The 18466-nt window shown below is 37.0% G+C and overlaps 3 protein-coding genes across 4 annotated transcripts; 1 reads left to right on the top strand and 2 right to left on the bottom strand.

The window, feature by feature from the left end:
- Positions 1 to 2: 2 nt before the first annotated feature.
- Positions 3 to 1778, top strand: LOC137746061 (kinetochore protein SPC24 homolog). The gene is made up of 6 exons (XM_068486117.1): positions 3 to 57; positions 145 to 325; positions 765 to 907; positions 1000 to 1100; positions 1292 to 1365; positions 1506 to 1778. Exons 2-6 carry the CDS (start codon positions 157 to 159, stop codon positions 1610 to 1612), a joined length of 594 nt encoding a protein of 197 aa, XP_068342218.1. The 5' UTR covers positions 3 to 57; positions 145 to 156; the 3' UTR covers positions 1613 to 1778.
- Positions 1779 to 2776: 998 nt separating this feature from the next.
- LOC137746007 (gamma-interferon-responsive lysosomal thiol protein-like) lies at positions 2777 to 4353 on the bottom strand. Its single transcript, XM_068486049.1, has 5 exons — positions 4022 to 4353; positions 3621 to 3686; positions 3349 to 3489; positions 3155 to 3247; positions 2777 to 3081 (listed from the first exon to the last, which is right to left on the bottom strand). The coding sequence occupies exons 1-5, from the start codon at positions 4277 to 4279 to the stop codon at positions 2983 to 2985; spliced, it is 657 nt and encodes a 218-aa protein (XP_068342150.1). The 5' UTR covers positions 4280 to 4353; the 3' UTR covers positions 2777 to 2982.
- Positions 4354 to 8135: 3782 nt separating this feature from the next.
- LOC137745590 (APO protein 4, mitochondrial-like) lies at positions 8136 to 10855 on the bottom strand. 2 transcript variants are annotated; one of them, XM_068485565.1, is made up of 3 exons: positions 10722 to 10855; positions 9620 to 9878; positions 8136 to 9277 (listed from the first exon to the last, which is right to left on the bottom strand). In XM_068485565.1, exons 2-3 carry the CDS (start codon positions 9871 to 9873, stop codon positions 8530 to 8532), a joined length of 1002 nt encoding a protein of 333 aa, XP_068341666.1. In that variant the 5' UTR covers positions 9874 to 9878; positions 10722 to 10855; the 3' UTR covers positions 8136 to 8529. The 2 variants fall into 2 exon arrangements, with proteins under 2 accessions (XP_068341666.1, XP_068341665.1); XM_068485564.1 differs by having other exon boundaries at positions 9620 to 9917; positions 10722 to 10844.
- Positions 10856 to 18466: the final 7611 nt, after the last annotated feature.

The raw sequence follows: 18466 nt of genomic DNA, 5'->3' as shown, positions 1-18466 counted from the left end.
TCGCGCTATTGATGAAAAGGGGAATTTCATTGTCGGGCGAGCCCTAAATTCAACACGGCAAATCCCTAAATTCGTTCCCACCAATTTCTCTTTAATTTGAAAATTTCACAACAAGCTCTCACCAGGTAATTTGCGTTTTTACAGTCTATTTGAGAAATGGGAGAAGCTTCTGGAATTTCGAAGCTGATTTCGTACAGCGACGATCTGGTGAAGGTGTTGAAGGACGAGAGGGACATCAACAACTTGGCGCAGTGTCTCCAGCACCGCGAGGCCCTTCTCTCCTCCTGCGATTCCGATTTCAATGAACTCCAGAACTCGCTTCGAGGTTTGTTTCTTCACTTGTGTTCCGTTTGTTTCCCGAGAAAATTTACGACCCAGAAAATTCTCAGTCGGTTTGTAAAACTTTTTCACTTTTGAAGCTGCTAAACTCTTTAGTCTATACCTAACATAAATATTGGATTGTTTAGTTTTGGAAATTACTGTATGCACACCCGCGCAGAGAGCTCCATCTCAAAATTTAGGGTTCTAAAGTATTTTCCGGGAAAATTTTCCCAAGAAATTGGAAAAGGGCGGATTTTTAGGTCTAATTTATGATTCTTTGTTTAGCTTTCGATTGAATTATTTCCGGTATCTGTGATGCGGATTGGAAACAATTTTTACGCATTTGCAGTATCTTCCTTTCATAAATGCTGTTCGAAGAGATATATTTGGTTGATGTTGTATGTCGGTATGTGCGTTGATTGATGAGTTCTTATATGAAGCAGACTACCAAATAAAGACAGATGAATGCAAGCAGAAAACTGAGGCAGCAAAATCGGAGGTTGTTGCTGATGAAGAGCTAGACCGTCTTCAAAGAGAGTTTGATGTGGATGCTGAAATAGAAAGTTTGCTTACGGAGGAGCTTAGATAAGTATACATTTAGTTGCGTTGGCTGTCAGATTTTTAATTTTAGGTTGACTAGCAATGGTTGTCGATTTGGCTCTCTTTTGCTTCAACACAGTTATAGGCAACGAGATTAGTGATTTAGAACGCCAAAGGATTGATGTTCAGGAGAAAAAGCGAAACTTGAAGAGGCGTGAGCAAGATGAGTTCAGGGAACAGTAAGTATTTCGAAGTTTGATGCTGACATTATGTCGATTCTTTCTCTTCTATTCTCAGTGTTTTATATTTCTTAGGTTTGAAAAACATCGGTAAAAGTATATACATTCTGTGTTGGTCAAAATGGATTGTTCTGGTCGTGACAGACTGACAATCCATATCTAATCAATGAAATATTATCTCTAATCTACAGGAGGAAGCTTTCCATGTATGCTTCTGTCACAAACATTATACCAAACCTGGAAGATCAATCGCGTGATATGGGCTGTATCCTACCGCTGAAACTTATTACATGCATATTTGTTCATTCGTTTGTTCGTTTATTCTTTTTCTGCAATGTTATTAGAATATGATAAGGCTGTTTTATATTGCTATCACCTTTGTTTTCCTTAAGCCTAAAATTACAGATATAGTGGATAGCAATAAGAAAATTGTTCAGAAGTTTGAATTCGACCCAACAAAGACGACTGCCTTCCAAACATGTGATAGCGTTTGGAAGATGATAGCTTCGTGATAGATCTTGAGCATTTCCGTTCAGACGGCTCATATTATGGGATGGTGTTGGTGCCCTATGGAAGCATTTTGCTTGTGTACTTTGCGTTTTTACAGTCTATTTGTTGTAGCAGAAGTTTGAAGGGCGTATTTGAACGTCATGTATTCGAAATTCAGTTTCATTCATATCTGTTGAACCAAGGTACACCACCAATAGATCATCTTAAAACACTACATGTAATGCTGGTCAATTATTCGTAATGATACCAACGTGATCTTATTAATTTGTTACACCATGTAGGTTTTCAAAACATAATGTAGCATAAGCTGCAGCATACGCCACCCTTTTTTGTATATATCAGGACCGGTCCTGAGATTTTGAGGGTCCGTTGCAAAATTTAAACTGGAGCCCTGACTAAGAAGTAAGAGCAGAAACAAAATGTGCAGTGTCCAATTTTGGCTCTCCTTTTTCTCATAGCCACTATCGTAGCATGTCGGTAAAGGTTCAGGTTGAGCAATTGCTCGATGAAGGAAGCACAGTTTGAGCAAAGTGCTATAATAAATAGTCAGATCAACTTTCAGATGGTCTGCTACTTGGGGATTCAAAGGAAACAAAGGCGGGGCGGCATAGTCGATGCCATGATCACCTTCAACGGAAGAACACGACGGAAGAGAAATGGACAGCACAAGAGTAAGAACAAGGGAGAAGAACAACTTAGGAGAAGCCATTAAGGCATTCATTTAGCTCTTAATGTTTGCTTAATTAGCACTTAAGGGTGGTGAGCATATATTTATATTATACAGATGTCCCAAATGCAATGTGGACACTTACCAAAACTGTTTAGGATGCATAATTACATTACACGTCGGAAAATCTTGGTCTTTTGTTTTTCTTTTACAATTAAGGGGCTTAGGATTCTGCTAAATAAGGATTAAAAAGAAGAAAAATAGGGCCCAAGCTACATAATTAAGCTGTAATTAGAACCCCTTTTGTGTAATTAGCAAGTCCTGCGAATCCATGCACATCACAAATCCGATGTTGTATAGGGAATGAATAATGACCTGCTCAGACTTATGGTTAAACAAGAAAAGCATTCTCCTAAATAGGTGAATTCCTAAGGGGTCGTTTCGTGCTTCGAGTTGGATTGGATGGGAGAACTCGTACAATTCAATGTACAAGCAACGGTAGAGCTGAATGATTTTTCATTTTGATCGGATTAGAATAGATTACATGATGAAAACACATTCCTTCTACGCACCGGACGAGCTCTAGAGTTCATAGCTCCAAACACACCCCATTTCCTATACTACCATTTGTACTAATCCTGAATATTAATATAAATCAGGTACTTAAGCAAGCTGAGAAATTGATTTCTGCGGCGATCGAGTACTCTATTGTGCCTTTTGCTTCAAATGCACAGATCGGCAGGCCATCGGCACAGCCACACCTTTGTAAGCCTTGCATACATAGGAAGCGAAATTTTCGTAGTCCTGCATTAAGGTGAAAAACATTGAGAGAGATAATCCTGCACCAAAAATGTAACGCGAAAGAGAGATGACGAACATTTCCAATCGGTTGATTGTTCAGAACCAGCCATGGAACGAACTTAAGAGGCAGACTGAGGTGCGCGGTTTCATTCGCATATTTTAGTTCAAGCTGCATTGCGTTAACAACCTCAATTGTCAGATTACGCGACATAAACAGGAATTATGGTAGATACGACTATGACTATTCGACGAGTACTAAACGAAGTTTACCTTTGTTGCATTTGCACTTTTGTAGCAATCCAAAACGGGCTTTAAAGGCAATCCCAATGAGCTGAAACAAGTTTGCCATTCCTTGTGCCTTCCCTCAATGGCCAGAAATTCTATGCAGTATATCAAAGCAAAATGCTTGTTCTGCATCACAAATTCATCCGAGTCCACGCGAATCCGAATACATTTAAGACCAAAAAAATCACATGCCGGCCAACATTCTATTAAAAATCATCGTTGCAGCAATAAATTGTATGGAAAGAGAGGGGTCTCACCACATCATGTAAAACGTCGATTGCACAAGCTTCCAGAGAATTTAGCCTGCACTCATCTGGTCCGTGCTGTAGAATTTGACAAAAATGGTCGTCAAGAAACTAACTAAGGGCTGTTCGATAATCATTTCATTTACGATTTTTAGTTTTATTTAGTTCCCACCATCTCCCTTAATCCAAATTGGCCATTACTCATTTCTACCATACACATTTCCTCTATCTCTACTACAAAAAGTGAAAACTAAAAACGATATAATTATACCAGACGGACACTAAATGTACAATAATACCTGTTTGGTTGCCAAGACTTTGATGAAAGAAAAAAAGCAACAGAATATGCAGGAGTGATCATGTAAACAAACCGTAAAAAAACCCCGTTAAAAAGATGAAGATGGAGAATCGACCTGACAAAAAGTGGCGTTGTTCGAATTGTTTGTAGATGCATTTCCCCAAGGAACCAGCCTGAGATTTAGAATGGTGATGAGTTCATTGTCGAAAATTCGAGCAAGATTTTTGACGATGAAAGTAGCACAACGGGGGCAAAGAGTTTCATAGTAAACTGAGAGAGTAAGTTTCTGAGCTTCAATACTCGAAACTGATCCGAACGAGCACAAAGTGCTGGCAATGATCAAAGTGAAGGATAAATAAGTAGCAGCAGCCATGTCTCTGAGACTTTAGAGCTGCTGGATTTATGCAGTAGGTTTAATTAAAAACCTCCTACCAATATACCAAACTTGTGATTTCAATTTCCAAATATTTATTATAAATTCATTTTGTAGCTGTCAAATCCCTTTCGATTTAATTTGGAAAATGCTTGTATGGTTAAAGTTTCTATTTACTTTTATGTCTTTTACTGTAGGGTTTTTGTTTCTTACTATCGTCGATAAGAATCTATTTACTTTTATGTTTCTTACTGTAGGGTTTTTGTTTCTTACTTTTATGGCAATCAATGTTTCCGTACAACTTTCTGCAGAAAAAAGAGTCGTTTGTCTAGTATAATTTTGGCAACAAGTCTTCCGAACATGTTTCTACTGCTTGCTATACAAACATCAGCTAGTGACGGATCTAGGAAATTTTCTTATTGGGCACAAGATACAATCGAAAATGCCCATTCTTATTTTGCTTTACTCGTCTCGGAGGATTTTTGTTAAACAGCTTACCCCACGACAGTTATACTCAAGTAGAGATGGAAATCTTTCAGATCGTCGATAGAAAAACGGGCGAGTAGGAACAATAGCCTTCACTCGCCATTGCGTGAAACCGTTGCTGGCACCTATTGAATACTTTGTTATTCACCAATGTTATAGTAATGTGAAAGATGTAATCAATGACAACCGACTGCTGTCAGGTTTGCCATCACTTGGTCACCTCTATCATTAATTCACGACGCTGGCATCTAAATGTTCTTTGGAGCTGCCATGAAAAAGCTAGAGAAATAACACGACATCAATGAAACGCTGCGGATTGAAACGTTCTCTCATGTTACAAAAAACCCAAATTACAGTGAATTGTGTCACACAACCAATATCTCAGATAAGCATTAGTGTGAAGAGTTCCTTCCTTGGTTTGCAAGGCAAACTCGAGGAACTGGTTTTTCTTGCCCGGTTGATTCGATCTCATAACGAATTGATCTGCAAGCTTGTGGAGGTTGGACATAAAGTTTTGGTAGTCCTAAATACATAGAACAAATTGTAAATGAGGGTAACAAAACTCGATAACAACTTAATTACTCATATCTTGGATGCCACATTGATCAGTTTTCAAGTAAATTGGCTCGAGATATAGACAACGTGACATCTTAGGTAAGTTTCTCTCACAACAAAAAAAGCTAACTAGGTGAATTACTAAGTGACCTACCTCTTGAAGTGGTTTATTATTGACAATCACCCATTGCACAAATCTATGTGGGGGTTTAAGCTTAGCAGTTTCCGTAGCAAATCTTCCTTCAAAATCTATATGTGTATATCAAAGAAAAAAATTGTAATCGATGAAGCTTTCAATTCTCAAATAATGAACCAGTTCAAATCACCAGAACAATACACACACACATTAAGAGGAATTCCGCTCACTCTCTACATAGCGAGATGAATAGTACCCTCGTCTTGCCTGTATAGTGACCATGTATTCACAACACCCCTTACGTTGTAGAGCCAACAAAAGGGCAATTATATTGAACTATAGACAATCACTGTGGTCAATACATGGGTCAGTATGTACAGGATGCTTTCCACTCCGTGAATAGTGAAACGAGATCCCCGCTTAGAAGCTAATCCTATATATATAAGAGTAGAATTATCTTCCTTCTTAGACCTGATTTGGTACTGAGGTGATTCTGAAAAAAACTGGTATAAGGAAAAACTGGGAGCTGTTTTTGTGTTTGGTAAACATTCAGCTTCAGCTTTTTTTCACAGTTTTGGGTGAAAAAAGGCCAAAAACAAGAAGCTGCAAAGCCCAGCTTTGAAAAACCAGCTTTTTTCACATCTGTTTTACATAAAAGTTTACCAAACACTATAATACTATTTTTTTTTTTTCAAAAGCACTTTTACAAAAAAGTTTACCAAACACTCTACTGCTTTATTTCAGCAGAAGCAGTTTTTTTTCAAAGCACAGCAATACCAAACCAGCCCTTAATCTCTCTGCCCTTCCATCCTCTCATATTTAAATTGTTGCGATTATGTCATGTCTATATCTTGTTTTAAATTTTTTATATAGAAAATAAGACAAAAAAAAGAATGTAAGAAGAGAGGATAAAAGAGAATAGTAATAAAAAGGGAGAGAATTCTATCCTGTACATATACATGTGTGTGAAATATAAGTGAAACTAGCCACATTGCCATTTCCAATGTTGCAGCAATTAATAAGCTCAGTGCCTAATCTTGTCATTGCCATTTCAAATGTTGCACCAATCAATAAGCTCAATGCCTTATCTTGTCATTTCAACTAATTGAATAAGATGGAATTACTAACATCACCAACAAGAAGATGAAGAATCTGAACAATTTCCTAATACACATTTTTCATATCAAATCAAATCATTTTTCTGGACATTCATTAACGTGCTTTCAAACTGCACAAGATTGAAAATAGTTGAAAGTATATGTCCCTTTTCGTATCTTTATGGATAAGTGACCGTAACTTGGGGAGCTTGGCTGGCCTTCTCTTTTTCACTCTGTCCATTGCCCTTTTCTCTGTGTTGGTTTCCTTTTAACTTCATAAAAATTGTAGTGTGCTACCAACTAGATTTCAATCTAATAGAAGTATCTTTTTTTTCGAGAACTTCTTCATTTCTATTAGACAAACAGAGGAGATGGTAGTTTGCTTTAACAAAGAGCGTTTCTAAATGGTACAAGGATCGTCTCTCTTTTTTATTCCCTTCGTTTTCCTCCCCTCATGTTTGAATGTTTGAGATTCATCTTGTTTTTTCATTTTTGTAGAGAGAAAGAAGGAAAAACTGTGAGAGGAGGGAAGGAAGGGGAGGGGAAAAAAAGGAGGGGAGAGAATCTCCATCCTTTTTATGTGAAAATTAATCTTTTAAAATGTTATTTGGAAACTAATGTGAAAACTTTTTGTAACCTTTAAGCTATGTTTAGATGAGAGATTTAAATTCTCATCCAAACATAGGTTAGGGCCCCCACTTTGGACCCCCAATTTTTAGGCAGAGTCAGGTAGGTCTGGAAGAAGATGGGCTGAAGCTATACGGGCTTACATGTAAACGTTGGAATTTGAAAATCTTTTGTTGCAGGATCGGCCTCATGCAAGGAACAAGACAACCTTATTCCCAACATCATTTTAATTGCACGATTTTACTTAAGATGATCCCACCATCTTTTTTATAGTTGCACGTCATCTCCCTTTTAAATAGTCCCACCATCTTATTTTTACTTTTTTGCTTTTCTCTTAAATATTATCTTTATGTTTATCCATTCATTCATTTATTGAATGTAATAAGTAACATTGTAATAATAGAAAAATGATTGAAATTTGGTATACTGGGCAGGGACTTCTCTTTCGGTTTGAATTGGTTGAAAAATTAGATTACGTAAACTTAATAAGTGCATTTGCATTTAAAAACACGAGATGGATAATATTTGAGTAATGTTTGTATATCTTTTTTTTTTTATATTAATTTTTAATGATATTTGATGTAGAAATAAATTTCTTCATGTATTTAGTGATTTTTTTTTTTTTTTTACACATGTCAATGTACAAAGGGCCAGGAGTCAGAGAACTCTAGGGCCCCACTTCGAAGGCCCGTAGGCCCCGAATTCTCAAGGCCAACCCTTGTCTTGTGGTACAAACTGCCTCCAGTTTGCTCAATGCGACCAGCATTCTGGTGAAACTGAAGACTCGAGCACAGTCGATGAGCAGAGGCAATTGGTTCTGAGCAGGAAACATCAGCTTCAAGCGGCATCTGGGGACAGTCTATCGCAGTAAACATTGATATGCACAAGAACAGTAATCCTATAGCTGAAAATCAATCGTAAACTAGTCACAGTACCGAAGATCTACAGAGAAGCATAAGTAATAAGCGTTCGAATGATTTATTAAGTTGAATTAACCATCTAAAACATCATTAAATACAAGAAAAGCTTAATTAAATTTCCGCGTTCCTCATGCATAGCTAAAGCAAGGCTACAAATTCGATTAGCTCCTTCATGCTCCAACTGAAGGGGGCAACACGCGTTCAGTTGATTTTGCGACCCATCTTGAACTCCGTTGTCAGTCATTTGATGTTACAATCATTCTCAAGAATGAAGATCAGACCATCTAAAGGGAGCTTTTGTGGTGTTTCGTTTTCCCATTTCAGATCATCAAGCGTTACAGCTATAAGCAATTCTACACACATCTGTGATCCGACAGTCCTGGGGAGCTTCTGCTAGGTTCAATATTCTACCTTCGAATCAACCGGCATTTACATTTGATCATTCGGGTGGAGCAACCTTTGATCTCCAAGTATGGTACTTACACCCTGCAGTTTCATCATGCAGTGATACTTTGGAGGTGCAATGGCACCTGCCTGTGTGCATAGTTCTACTACTGCCGGAGCATGCCCATAAAATCCCCTTCCTTCATTCAAAAGTACTTGAGGATCCTGAGGACGCCGCCGCCATACAGTCTTTGGAGGTACAAGATCATCTACATTTGCCTTCCTCCAAAAATGGGTTCCCTGCCAACTCTCATACTTAAAAATTCCGCAAAGCCTAGCCTTATGCCCAGATGGCCCAACATGAACTTCTGAACAATGTTTACAGACTTTCCCTGGATAAACCATCAGCAACTTCTCCACGCCATTTCTAAGTATTTCCCATGCCCTCAAAGTTCCACTGGCAACCAGAATCAGTTCATCAGATGACAAAGACTCAGCTCCATCAACGCCAACACAATCACTTTCAGAGTTCCAATTTAAATAATTTCCATCATTTGCCCCTGCTTGCCAGCATAGCTCGACAACTGCAGGAACACGTTCAAAGTCAAACCTCTGATGGTGTTTTATAACATCCTGGAACATGTGCTTGAGGTGAAATGCCTCTACTGGAACAAGCACATCTTTCAAACCACCAACTATCCATTCATGAACTCGATTTTTGCCACGACGTTTGAAGCCACAACAAGTCTGAATTAAGTGGCCTTTCTCACCTATATATACTTCTGGACAGAACCTGCAAAAAGTAGGCCTTTCGTTGAGTCACAGAAATTGTTCAAAAAGAGCTATATGGAGAACAGAAGGTCAATTAGATATATCTAGTTTGGAAAACATAGCCTGTGCTGCTCCTAAAAATAACATTTAGGGAGCTCAGGAGTCAGGAACATTCAGATAAAGTGGTCTAATTATTCCAAAACAAGAAATACAGAACATAAACACTGGAGCTTCAAAGTCAGTATTATTCCAGAACATGACATGTCAGTAACAATGCGATGGAACAATAAAGTGCCAAGTAGTTCAAAGCTTAAAAAGAATTTATTTTATAAGTAAACAAATATTTGGCAGATGAGGAATTTACTTGCAGGCCAAAACTGGTACCATTTTGAGGAGAGTAGAGACACCTTGCATAATGAGCCTCCGCGAATCAAGGACCTCCTGGGCAACTGGTACCATGGCCGGCACTGGGTAATCTTTAGCTCGGTTTTGGATTCTCTTTTGAATCATAGGCTTTAGCTTCCTTAAGTCCATCTTCAAGCTGTAATACCTTGCAAAGCTGTCCATAATTTTGCCATTGAAATTGGATCTCTCGCACAATTTCTTCCTCAGTGCCATAATTTCTTTTTGGTGCCAAAAATTTTAAACAAAATAAATCACATCTGCTCCACAAAAGGGTAGAGAAAAAGCCAATCCAGAAAACATGACAACATATTCAGAGATTTTTTTAGAACAAAACCAATATTTTTACATAAGAACAGAAAACAACTACATTAACAACCAAAGTAGAACTCTTTAATCAACCCAAAACCACTGCTTCAAAAAAAAAAAACCCTTCCAACAGTTCCGTCCCCTGCATGCACTCGAGTTCGAATCAGTATCCACTTCAATTTTCCACTCATTATCATAAAAATGAAATCCTCCGGTGAACCAAATCCATAGACAACCCAGATTGCACAAAAGAATAGAAAGCAACCACATTAACTGCCCGAATTTGAATCCCTATCCCCCGTAAATCATAGCAGTTTAGAATATCGTTGTATCAAGAAAAGTTCAATAGACAAAATGCACTACAATTTTCATCTCATCATCATAAAACGAATTCTACCGTCACCCAATTCCATAGACAACCCAGCTTGCGAAAAATGACCGTAACCTTTAGATACAAGTGTAAAAAGGAAAACCATATCCCTCAAATTTGATAGTAATTCGTATATACTGGAATATGCAAACAATTCGATTTCCAATAAAAATAATCATAAATTGATCGAATATGGAATTGGAAGAATGCTCAATCTATGTCCGGTTGCTGAGAAAAAACAATCAGAAAATCCTCCAAGTTTCGTAGAAACGGCGATTCTCAGCAGCCAAACACAAACAAAAATTCAAAACAAATTAAAAATAAATAAAAAACTAGATGGAATGGTTGAAAGATAAGATCGGAGGCAGAGTAGTAAGAAGCATACAAGCGCAAAGCCAATGAATGACCCTCTTCAACCGACACTAATCTTTCTTAACGAAGACTCCACGGTTCCAGTTCGTTTGCAGCTCCAGTGAGTCGCAAGGAAGAAAACCTTGAAATTCCTTTTCGGCGATACGATGTCGTTTCTCTTAGTGTTTGGTGTCTTTAATGTTAAAATGAACAGTTTTCCCATAAATAAATTAAAGTCACCCAACACTAAGAGAAACGACATCGTATCGCCGAAAAGGAATTTCAAGGTTTTCTTCCTTGCGACTCATTGGAGCTGCAAACGAACTGGAACCTTGGAGTCTCGGCTTCGTTAAGAAAGATTAGTGTTGCTTGAAGAGGGTCCTTTATTGGCTTTGCGCCGGTATGCTTCTTATTACAAAGTCTCCAATGTTTCTACGAAACCTGGAGGATTTTCTGATTGTTTTTTTCTCAGCAACCGGGCATAGATTGAGCATTCTTCCACTTCCAGATTCGATCAATTTATGATTTTCTGTTTATTGGAAATCAATTTTTTTGCATATTCTAGTATATACGAATTACTATCAAATTTGAAGGATATGGTTTTCCTTTTTACACTTGTATTTGAAGATTATGGTCATTTTTTTGCAAGTTGGGTTGTCTAGGGAATTGGGTGACGGTGGATTTCGTTTTATGATGATGAGATGAAAATTATAATGCATTTTGTCTATTGAACTTTTCTTAATACAAACGATATTCTAAATTGCTATGATTTACGGAGAATAGGGATTCGAACTCCGGCAGTTAATAAGGATGGTTCGGTATGAGATCCTATACTAAAACCCTTGTCCCGATTCTCAAACCAAAATTTTTAGGAATCCCAATTGCAATACCGATCCCAAACCAAATATTCAGGAATCCCAATTTTCGAGAATCCCGAAATAATTTAGGGATTTCGGGACAAATCAGGAATCCCGAAATGATTTTGGGCTTTGGGGCTAAAATTCAATCTTTTATATTGAAAACTTGACTTATAGGCCTATTCAAAAGAAATATGTCTATCCAATACCTTCATAGCATCTACCCAATCTGCCAATTTGACATGGTTTCATACTTTCATAGCATCTGCCAATTCAAAAGCCATCTACCAATCTGTCTGTGCACAAATGTGTGCACAATAGCATCGGCTTATTCAATTTCTACTACACATGCATGCAATAAAAATAAATTAAGTACCAAATCCAAAAGCAAAAATATTAGCATTCAACATAGAAATATATTCAAGAAAACCTGAGCATTCAACATAGAAATATATTCCAAGCAAATAAAAACCAACTCGTTTCTAATATAGGGGCCGGCAAACCTACAAACTTTGTAACGTCATGTCTTGTTTCTACTAATTTGTGCACAAATATGCCAATTAAATGGCAATGCTTTGTTAAGTATCTGCCTAGAATATGCCAATCTATGCACAGAATTACAAAACTTGATTTGCTATCAAACATTAAAGAAAGACCATGTATCTAAGATTCTATAGCCAAAACAGAAATATTACCTGACGCAGCGTGTGACTAATTTGAAGTTTGAACAAGTGGAATGATTAACTCCTCAGTTGTTACAGCAGTGCTAAACCTGCTAACACTTATCCCTGAAGACAACCAAGAAATCAGTCAGCATAGATAATCACTTGTAGTAGTGCTTAATAATTTTCGTTGTTGATTAATGATCAATGGTAGCGGTTTAATTTATTACCTGTAAAGGTGCACCAGTGAACGCTTAATTCAATGATGTGCGTGCAGATGTGAAGAGATTTACTTATTGTCGCAAGTAAGACTCCAAGAAAAAAGAATAACTTCAATATATTTCTCCAGAGTGTAAACTCAGGGGTATTATTCTCATTAAACCCTTTGTTAGATAAGGTATCGCAACGAAAGTGCCGTTCATTAAGAATTGAGTTGAAATTCTCCACTTCCAAGCTATGATATTAGAGCCTAACAATTTGAACTAGCCATCTAGAAAGTTGAAGAGTTTCCCTATATGTATTATGTGGACATGAAATTAATGGACTAACACAGTGGGGAAACCTAGTACCAACATTTTGAACGAAGCGAGCAGGATGCAACCAGAAACAAAATTAGTTTCTGTTTGTAAGGATATAATACATTTCAAGGCAAAGAAGCTTGCACGTCTCATTTTATGAACTTATGACTAAGAAAAGTTACACTCGAGAATTAGACTACCAGGCAGGAATCATATGAGCTAAAGTAGCAGGAAAAATGTTAAGATGTGAAAGGTTAACAGGTGAAGGCATCGTGGGACAGTATACAATACATTCACCTGAAAATATTAGGATGCCCATCTCTAAAACGCGTTTACCGGCAAATGATAAATGTGCATTTTGAAATTCAGATCTTAGAGCTTTAACTAGATCAAGAGAACCTTCCCACAGCTTTAATCCCCCTATAACCCGCCAAAACCAAATACATAGCATCACACATGGGTGCCGCCGCGCATCATCAATAAAAGAAACTATTTTTAAACTCAATCAAACATCATTTTAATTATTGAATGACTACTAACAAACAGATGAAGATGGAAGAAATGTATAAGTTATTAACACACAAGAAAAAAAAAATGCCAACGGCATGAATAAATTAGGCCATCAGTGGGTCTATAATCGCCCTCGAGCCTTTCAACAATCCCTACTGTCACTTGGGCACTAAATTTTGGATGAGTGACAAAAATTAGATTTCAAAACACTAAATTAATTACCTAATTTGGGGTGAGAGTGAGACTCGGACTCGGTGCTGGATCGAGAGTTCTGTCTATGAGAGAAAATCACCCGAGAGAGAGAGATCGCAAGAGTCGGAGACGAATCGTGAAGGAATCATCAAGGAAAGCTGGAAAGTTTTGTCTTTGATGCTTTGGCGTGGCGGTGGCTGGGTGGTGATTCGTGAAGGAAGGCTGGGCCGCTGGAGAGTCAAATACGATTTGAAGGAAGGCTGCATGGTGAAGGAAGGCTGGCGGTGGCTGCGCTTCAAGTTCGATTCGAGTTCGATGGAACTGGAATCAATGGAACGGAAGTGAAATGGGGGATCCGACCTAAAAACAAATGAACTGCACATATTAAATCCAAAACAATGAACAGTTGAAATAATTCTCTTATCATTAAAAAATAATATATATAAAATATTTATTTCGATTCGGTATAGGAATACTGAAAAAATAGAGATGCAAAACCAAATCCCGTACCAAAAATTTCGGGAATTTTGGTCTGGGATTTTTTTGATTTGGGATCAGAATTTTTTCCGTTTGGTTTGGGATTTTTTTCCAGCCCTGATTTTTCATATCAAATCAAATCATTTTTCTGGACATGCATTCACGTGCTCTCAAACTGCACAAGATTGAAAATAGTTGAAAGTATATGTCGTTTTTCGTATCTTTATGGATAAGTGACCGTAACTTGGGGAGCTTGGCTGGCCTTCTCTTTTCACTCTGTCCATTGCCCTTTTCTCTGTGTTGGTTTCCTTTTAACTTCACAAAAATTGTAGCGTGCGACCAACTAGATTTCAATCTAATAGAAGTATCTTTTTTTCGAGAACTTCTTCATGTCTTGCTTTAACAAAGAGCATTTCTAAAAGGGACAAGGATCATTTCCCTTCTTTTTTTCCCTCGGCTTTCCTCCCCTCATGTTTGAATGTTTGAGATTTCATCTTTGTAGAGAGAAAGAAGAAGAAAAAACTGTGAAAGGAAGGGAGCGAGGGGAGGGAAAAAAGAAGGTGAGAGAATCCCCATCCTTTTTATGTGAAAATTTATATTTTAAAATGTCATTCAGGAACTAATGTGAAAACTTTCTGCAACCTTTAAGCTATGTTTGGATAAGAGATTTCAAATTCTCAAAGGATTGATGTCAATTTAGTAAGGGATAAATCCCAAAATATTGAATAGGCAGGATTAGAATGCACCATATTAGTATTACAATAGTATGTACGAGAATTTGTAACCGACTTCTTCCAAGCACGTACATGAAGATGAAAAAATAAAAATAAATAAAAAAATTCACAAATAAAATGAAAAACAAAAATGAAGATCGAGTAATATCAAGCCCCCACCACCTCCAAGCTCAACCTACGACCACCGAAACTCCATCCCAACCTTTATACTAGTCTTTAAAGCTTTGATTGGCCTACTTAGTGTAAAAAACATTGAGTCTTAGAGTGGGTTAAATTTGATAAAATGATAAGCGAGGAAGACTCATAAAAGGGGAGAAAGAACTTATGCTGATATTGATGTTCACCATCATAATCTTGATATTAGAGGAGAAAGAACAACCCAATCGAATAGTGGCCACCACCTACAAGAATGAACCTAGTTTTATTTCTAGTACTTCAAACCTATTGTATGCCCTCAATCAGCTTGTGCATCTACCACCAGATTTGCCTCTTTGATAACATGTTGAAGTTCTATGTGATCCATGTGGGTGATGATGTGAAGTGGATACCCTTTTTTGACCATGCCCAACCGCTATAGCATATTTGCTTTGTGTTTGGAGTGTCCTTGAGTTGCAGGGTGGGGTTGGTGGTTGTGTGCTGGGTTTGGAGGTGATTGCCTGATAGGGTGGGGCTGTTGGTGGAGGTCATGCTTCCATGACCTTCTATTGATATGGGAGACAAAATAAGCTCTAGTTAATTTAACAGAAATTTAACTGGGGCTTAACTATAACACCCCGACCTGAAAATTTTATTTCGAAAACTAATTTCGGTGATAGGCCAAAATTAAACTCTTATTTATTTATTACCATTAATCACAATTCTTTTATTTAATTCTTAGTTACTCACAAAATCTATAACCCAATTTATTTACCAAAAACATAAGGTTAATTTTTAAATTAATCACCTAATTCCTTTTCTTAGACAAATTTTCAACAAAAGATTAATCTTGGTTATTTTAAGGCTGCATCTAACTCCCGTTAGACTGCCTACGTACCCTTGAACAAGATCAAGCCTTTCGTGGTTCACATTCATTCTTTTATCCATTTCCGAAATATTCTAGTAACGAAAATATTCAACATTAGCTTTCATAATCGAATCACATCAAATGGTACCAATTACGGATTTAAAATATCAAAATTTACATGAAAAGGCAGTGTCGCCCCACTAGCCACGCACCACTGCAGGTGGCGGTTTTCGGCGAACGGAAACCAAATTTTCCGATGAACTCTAAAAATTAACAAATTTTACAGGCAAGTAGAGTTCAATGAGAGGAACAACTTTCATATCGGGTCAAAGTCCAATTCGGCAGGAAAACCCTTGAAAATAGCCTCGATCAGTTGGAAACCCTTGAAATGGGTGTTCTCGATTTGGCCCCAAAACAAACTCCGACGCCCCCAAACTTATTTGGCCTTTGTTCCTGGCCACTAGAGGAGTAGTTTGATGGTGGTGGTGGTGGTCGAGACCTTTGGAATCGGTGTATCTTGCCGGAACACCCACAGAACCTATGGGTTCCGTTCCTCCCAAAATTGGGGTAATCGAAGTGGTTTTTGGGTGAAGATGAAAGAGGGAAGGTAGGGGGTTGTTTCCAAGTGATGGATGGTGGCGATTCGCTGAGATTGCCGTCAGATTTGCTTGATGCTGGGTTGAGTCGAGAAGAACACCAGTTCCCACCCCCCCCCCCTTTTTTTTCTTCTCTCATTTCCCTCCTTGTTCTGCCCCCCGATTGGCCCTCATTTCTTTCCTTTTTCTCCTCCACTCTTCATCACAACCGTCCAAAATGTCCACGTGGCTCCATCAGATTGCTCCAGAAAATCTGGAGTGTTTTAGAGTGAAGGTTAAATTACAAAAATATCCTTAACTTTAAACGTTAATAACTACTTCGTTATAGCTCTGTTTCACGAACGGTTTTCGTCTACGTGCTCATAGGGTTGAGCTCTATCCAAATATGCCTAGAAATATGATAAAATATATGAGGATAAAATACATCCTCGTATAACTACGTTACCAACTAGGGCCATTTTCGTTGTTTTCCGGTTTTTGATAAATTTTTCGACGTAAATTATAATAAATCACAGAAACAAAATTCTAGAATTTCTCCAATCAAAATTTTGTAACCATAAATCTATTTATTCTCGCTTTACTCCACATAGTCATATATTTTAAAATTTTAAGGTATTACATTAACAATTGTAACATTTTCAATAGGTTGGGTACTTGTTTGGAATGTTTAAAAAGATTGAGATCAATTTAGAATGACACTAAATTTTTTTTAAAGTTTTAGGTACTTAATCCATCAATAAATAATAATTTTTTTATTAAAATATATTGTAGAGCCCAAATTGCCAAATTTAAAAAGTAGAAACTCATCTTGTATATATTTGAAGGGTCACTAACGACTTTTTCAATTTGTTAATAGGGTTGCTACATCTCCTAGAGATGCTCTTAGTCTAGTCTACAACTGTTATCAATTTAGGTTGTATGGTTCACAATGTGATTTCTAAATACTCAATTGATTCTGAAATACAACCTTGTTCTAAGTTTGCACTTAGACCTTCTACAGTAGTTTAAGTGAACGTGATACTTATATTTAAAAATCATACAGTATGAGTTTAATATCTATAATACTACTATTACACTAGTGTGAGACCAATATTAGTATTGAGGGATGAGGAAGCCTTAGGAAAATTTATAAAATAATAAACTAAGTATGAGGGATGCTTTGATGAACAAAACAAAAACAAAAGCATGTGTGACAACATAAACAAGAAGGATGTCATCTGATAAATTATTTATCCGCAAACCGATATTCGTAAATTACATACCGGCAAGAGAACAGACACATTATTCTTATTGAATTTCTCTAGTGTACATTTAAGTTACACATTTAAATAACGATCGCTAAATTATTTAGGGTAAAGTATAAAAAACTACCTCAACTATTGGGGTCACGACAGTTTCATACCTCATCTTTTAAAATTGACAATGTCATACCGCATCTTACGAATTTGTGACAATGTCATACCTCCGTCAAATTTTCTGTTAATTTTTCTGTTAAGTGCTGACGTGGCAAAAGATGGGGACCATTTTCTATTAAAAACTAAAAAAAAATTTAATTTTTTTTAAATATTAAAATAATAAATAAAAGTTTTAAATAAAAAAAAAAAAAAACCCCAAAAGAAGGAAGAAGAAGAAGAAGAAGCAGAAGGAGGAAGAAGGAGAAGAACAAAAAAAAATTGAAATTGGTGCGGTTTCTATTTTTTTTTTGGGTTGTAGTTTCCTTTTTTTTTATTTTTTTATTTTCCTCCTTCTTCAGTTCTTCCTCCTTCTCCTTGGGGGAGGGGGGGGGGTGGGTGGGGGGTTGGGTTTTCAATTTTTTTTCCTCCTCCTCTTCTTCCTCCTCCTTCTTCTTCTTCTTCTTCTTCTTCTTCTTCTTCGGTTCTTCCTCCTTCTCCACGGGGGGTTGGGTTTTCAAGATTTTTATTTTTTATTTATTTTTATTTTTTTTGTGTTAAAGATTAAGTAGATGAAGATGGGGAGAGAGAGGGGGAGGCAAGGGACAACTAAGGTTTTATTTTTTAACTTTTATTTATTATTTTAATATTAAAAAATATTAAAAAAAAATTTAGTTTTTAATAATATTTTATTAAGTTTTTAATAGAAAGTGTTCCCCATATCTTGCCACGTCAGCATTTAACAGAAAAACTAACAGAAAATTTGACGGATGTATGACATTGTCACAAATTCGTAAGATGTGGTATAACATTGTCAATTTTAAAGGATGAGGTATGAA

Source organism: Pyrus communis, chromosome 9 (genome assembly GCF_963583255.1).
Source record: "Pyrus communis chromosome 9, drPyrComm1.1, whole genome shotgun sequence".
In the NCBI taxonomy this organism is placed as follows: Eukaryota; Viridiplantae; Streptophyta; class Magnoliopsida; order Rosales; family Rosaceae; genus Pyrus; species Pyrus communis.
This window is presented reverse-complemented; position numbering and strand designations above follow the sequence as displayed.

What these genes read in the sequence shown, in the direction of transcription:
- LOC137746061 (XM_068486117.1), top strand. Translation starts at nt 157, where the DNA reads ATGGGAGAAGCTTCTGGAATTTCGAAGCTGATTTCGTACAGCGACGAT. An exon ending in ACTCCAGAACTCGCTTCGAG is followed by an intron (nt 326 to 764) that starts GTTTGTTTCTTC and finishes TATATGAAGCAG; the next exon opens with ACTACCAAATAAAGACAGAT. An exon ending in TCAATCGCGTGATATGGGCT is followed by an intron (nt 1,366 to 1,505) that starts GTATCCTACCGC and finishes CTAAAATTACAG; the next exon opens with ATATAGTGGATAGCAATAAG.
- LOC137746007 (XM_068486049.1), bottom strand. Translation starts at nt 4,279, where the DNA reads ATGGCTGCTGCTACTTATTTATCCTTCACTTTGATCATTGCCAGCACT. An exon ending in ACAACGCCACTTTTTGTCAG is followed by an intron (nt 3,687 to 4,021) that starts GTCGATTCTCCA and finishes CAAATTCTACAG; the next exon opens with CACGGACCAGATGAGTGCAG. An exon ending in AAAGTGCAAATGCAACAAAG is followed by an intron (nt 3,248 to 3,348) that starts GTAAACTTCGTT and finishes AACGCAATGCAG; the next exon opens with CTTGAACTAAAATATGCGAA.
- LOC137745590 (XM_068485565.1), bottom strand. Translation starts at nt 9,873, where the DNA reads ATGGCACTGAGGAAGAAATTGTGCGAGAGATCCAATTTCAATGGCAAA. An exon ending in GTACCAGTTTTGGCCTGCAA is followed by an intron (nt 9,278 to 9,619) that starts GTAAATTCCTCA and finishes TACTTTTTGCAG; the next exon opens with GTTCTGTCCAGAAGTATATA.